Genomic DNA, 4,384 nt, shown 5'->3' with positions numbered 1-4,384 from the left:
TTAAAATTAACGTAAAAGATAAACAAATACTTTGTTTCTCTCAGAAAATAATTAAAATCATGCAAACTGTTAAAATCAAGTTAAATCATCATTCAGCTTCGGACACAGATTCCCTGAACAGAGAATTTACGTCTGGTTCGTCATTACAAAAGAGTGACATATCACTGCTTGCGGTGATGGGGGAGTAATAGTCCAAATGGCTGCCAGATCCTCCTCCTTCCTGGTCTTGGACCTTGGTCTTCTTCCATTCCTCATGAAGCTTTGCTCCTTATGTTTTGGAGCTGGTTTCTATGGATTAGTAATTTCTCCTTTACTTGCTTTCTTATATCTGTTTTCTGGCACAGAGACATTGTTACAGTTTTCTATCACATGATAACGTCTTAAGAGAATGTTTCACCACTCAATTTCCCTAGTATATTTCCCTATCCCTCAGTATTACTTTCTCCTTCCTCTCCCTAAAGCTCCTCATGCCTGTTTCATCCTGCGCTAACCTTTGTACCGCTCCTTGTCCCTTTCTTTCTCATGCCAAACCTGACAAAACAATCACTTTAAAAAAACAATGACTGACTGTTCACCCATACACAACAGCATGAAAAGAGTATATTTTATGTTTACACTATACTGTATAATATAGGCTATATTATTCTACTGACGACGTCATCGATATTTCCTGTTTCAATCAGATACAATAAAAATCGTATAAATTCTACTTATACGCTATTACCTATTTAGTTTTACTATATCAGAGAGCAGATATATCATTTATATTTTGTTTACATATTGCAACACTACAGACGAGAAGCCTAGCCTAGCGACCCTCTGAACTTCAGGCTGCATTTTTTACATACACCGCAGGTCTTGATGACCACCAATCCGATTTTTCCTACTATATAACAAACAAAAGATACCGACCCACTTGACAATCATCTTTTAAAGTGCCCAACGGCACCGCTTTTTGCATTTACGCTATACACCTGCTAAACTCACCAACGTAGACCCTTTCTGACCCGGAAAGGAGTAACGCACGAAGACAATGGATGCAAAATGCAATAAAATTCTACATTGTTTTGCTTTCCACAATATTTTAAAAAGTCACAAAAAATCGCAAAACTTGGTCTTTTACTGCTGGAGAAAAAAAGAGGACTTCAAGACAGGAACCTCTACATTGCTCCACTGTGTGTATACCTTCGACAACCATCGCGCCTATATACTCCCTTTGATCTCAGCTTGGTGTTTCCACCTGCGTTGACGATCAGCACTTTTTTTTTTTATGACATACACCGCATTTACTGGGAATGCTGATTTTCTGCTTACATGGCACAACCAATTCATGTTCCTGTTCATTTCCGATTTCTGACCACATATGATGAGGCCTGATCCGAATCCCTGAGCAAATCGGAATCCATGCGTTTTTTTTTTTTTCCTGCTTACACGTTCACCGGTCTCATCCGATCTGTGCCACATGAGAGGAAAAAATCGGAATTGGGGTCACTTGAAGCCATTAGCAGTGTAAATGGGGCCCTTAGTATGTCACACTACTAGGGACGGGCTGTCACACCACAGGACTCTTTCACCTTTGCAGCCATTTTGAGTCATTGCTATAGAAGACTGACATTGGGCCTTACAGTAACTGAATAAGTTCATTGTTTTAAACCTGAATATGATTCTTTTAAAAAATATATTGTAGGCGTTCTCAGACAAGGACGAGGCATTTTAATGAACAAGGGGGGGGTGTTTATTTGGGCTGTTGTCGGCCACAACCCACGCCGTACACACCCCGACTTCAAGAAGAACCCCACTTGAACCAGCGAGGCACTCCTTCTCCCCCTCCTCTTTTCCGTTTTCCCTTAAACACACAGGGGCGGAGCCTCTTTTTAGATCAACTTCGAACATCCAATAACAGTTTGCAGCTCAAAAAAGAATAAAGTGCAACATTAACATTAAGCACATTGTTATCTACAACACAACAACATTTTTTGAACATGCTACACTACCCCCCCTCTTACTGAAGTCCTCGACCCGAGGACAAAGTCTCTAATTCTGACTGGGGTCTCCTCTGTCTCCTTGGGCGCCCCCTGGGGAGTGTGTGTGCTTTGCTTCCGGTAATGATTCCTCTGCACCCTGTAAGCGATCAATCTAAGGGGGTTTTGGACAGCGATGTCACCTGCTGGCAGCTACTTCAGCCATATCAACTGAGTGATAACCCCCTCTGACCCCCTTGGAGTCCCAGCATTTTGTGACAGAAGTACTATGCTGCTCTCGGTGGTGTTTACAGCGCCCGGTAAGGAGCCAGCCTATCTCGATGCAGTACCACTTTTCGCCCCCCTAGGAGGCAACTGTACATGATACACAACCTCCCCCAGCTTTTCCAATACTGGGCATGGTCCCACCCAGTGGCTGTCTAGCTTCGGGCCCCTCCCTTTTTTTTTTTTTTCCTCACTGGGTTTGTAAACCCAAACTAGCTCCCCCCACCCAAAGTCACGCCCCGGGCATGCAAGTCATAAACCCTCTTTTGCCGCATACCTGCGGTCACCAGCTGCCTCCTGGCATATGCATGGGCAGGAGTCCAAGCGGTCCTGGAGCTGGCTCATAGCATATGCGGGTCCAGCATGAACAGGTGGAGCATCCGGGGTGGAGCCAAAGACCAACTCCGCAGGGGTCCGGTAATCTCCCTCCCCAACATGAGCAGGGCTGAGGTAGAGTCCTGAATAGAGAGGCGACATGCCATTAAGACCAGCTGCAGAGTGGGTGTCCCAATCGTGTTGATGAGTGGATGTTAAGAGTGGACAACTGTTCAGCTAAGCGTCCTGTTGAATCAGCTCCACAAGCCCGTCGCTTTGGGGGGTGGAGTGGGGTGGTGCGGGTCTTGTTGATCCCCAAGCGCCTCACACATGGAAGAGAACACCTTGGACTCAAAGTTTCTGCCTTGATCACTATGGATACTCTGGGGAGCCCCAAACCTACTAAACATGCCCTCCACTAAGGCGTTGGCAACAGTCTCAGCCTCCTGGTCAGGCAGCGCAAAGGCCTCAGGCCATTTCGTAAAGTAATCCATAGCGGTCAAAACAAAGCGATTTCCCATCTTGGTGCGAGGAAATGGCCCCATGATGTCCACCCCCACCCTCTGCATCGGCTCCCCCACTGGAAACTGCTGTAGTTGGGCCCCTAGACTGACCCTGAGGCCCTTTGCGTGCTGCTGTACAAAGATCACAGCGCCTGCAGAAGTCCTCCACATCCAGCCTCAGCCATCCACAGTAGAAGGCCTGACATAGGCGTCAAGTATCTTTGTCACCCCAAAAATGGCCCAATCCAGCAGAGCCATGCATGGCCTTTAACACTGCTTCTTTCATGTCCCGAGGCACGACCTGGCACGACCTGCCATCTCTTCTCTCCTGTTGCTGGCACCACCCATGCCCGCTGGAGAACCCCCTCTACCAGCCGTGTGAGCATTTGAACTTGGCCCACAATCCCTTTGATGAATGGGGAGAGGGCCGCTACCTCCTCCATGGTGGCGCAGCTGTGTCTCTACCCACAGTATCACCGGCTGCAGGTCTGGATCTTGCCTCTGATTCTCCATCTATTGAGTGACATCCACATCTTGTAGCTCCCGGCAGACCAGTTCAGCCCCACAGCTTCCATCCACCTTCAGGCTAAGCTCCAGCTCTCTGGCTTCTCTGCGCTCACAATACTTGCATTCCTGCATACTACATGGCCGTCTCGAAAGAGCGTCGGCATTGCCATGCCGTTCCCCAGCACGATGTGTTACAGTGAACTCATAACTCTGCAATTCCTCCAGCCAACGAGCCACCTGGCCCTCTGGTTCCTTAACCCTCATGAGTCGATTCAACGCGTATACTCGTTATGGAGGCTATTTTCTACTCCTGATCCCACGAAAAGAACTTAAATATTAAACTTTTCAGTTGTGATCGTACAGAGGAGGAGCAATACATCAATCGAATTTGTAAAGGGTCGACTACTTTTGTTGTTATACACTCCGACAATAACACACACAAACCTTGTGTGGACATATTACTAAAAAAAGATTAACAAGACAAGGGTGTGTCTGTTCGCAGCCCTTTGATCTGCGCTGATCTTCATTTACAAACGCGTCATTAAAATAAACTGTAACTCGTGCATACTCAACACAAAGATACATGAGAGAGATCCTCTTATAGAAAGCCTGACATGTCCCTACGATTTACAAACTAAACAATGCCTGCCGAAAACACAATATTCATGTGATAAAGGCATCCATATGCAAGACAACAGCGATGATTCCCGGTTTTCACCGTCCCCTCCCTTCACTTAATCTTCTAATGTGACCACCGCCCCCGCGCCGAGCCGCATCTATTTGAGATTCAAATGTTTCATCACTGAACGCGTG

The 4,384-nt window shown here is 46.6% G+C and overlaps 1 protein-coding gene across 1 annotated transcript in view; it reads right to left on the bottom strand.

The window, feature by feature from the left end:
- Positions 1-3,235, bottom strand: part of LOC109108377 (low-density lipoprotein receptor-related protein 8-like) — a 46,768-nt gene extending 43,533 nt beyond the window's left edge. The window contains exons 1-4 of the mRNA XM_042719318.1: positions 2,830-3,235; positions 2,524-2,704; positions 1,777-1,846; positions 492-531 (exon numbers count right to left, since the gene is read on the bottom strand). Of these exons, the coding sequence (XP_042575252.1) occupies positions 492-531; positions 1,777-1,846; positions 2,524-2,704; positions 2,830-3,235 (697 nt within the window). The remainder of the gene's footprint in view (positions 1-491; positions 532-1,776; positions 1,847-2,523; positions 2,705-2,829) is intronic.
- Between the last annotated feature and the right edge of the window lie 1,149 nt (positions 3,236-4,384).

Source organism: Cyprinus carpio, chromosome B2, assembly GCF_018340385.1.
Source record: "Cyprinus carpio isolate SPL01 chromosome B2, ASM1834038v1, whole genome shotgun sequence".
Taxonomy (NCBI): domain Eukaryota; kingdom Metazoa; phylum Chordata; class Actinopteri; order Cypriniformes; family Cyprinidae; genus Cyprinus; species Cyprinus carpio.
This window is presented reverse-complemented; position numbering and strand designations above follow the sequence as displayed.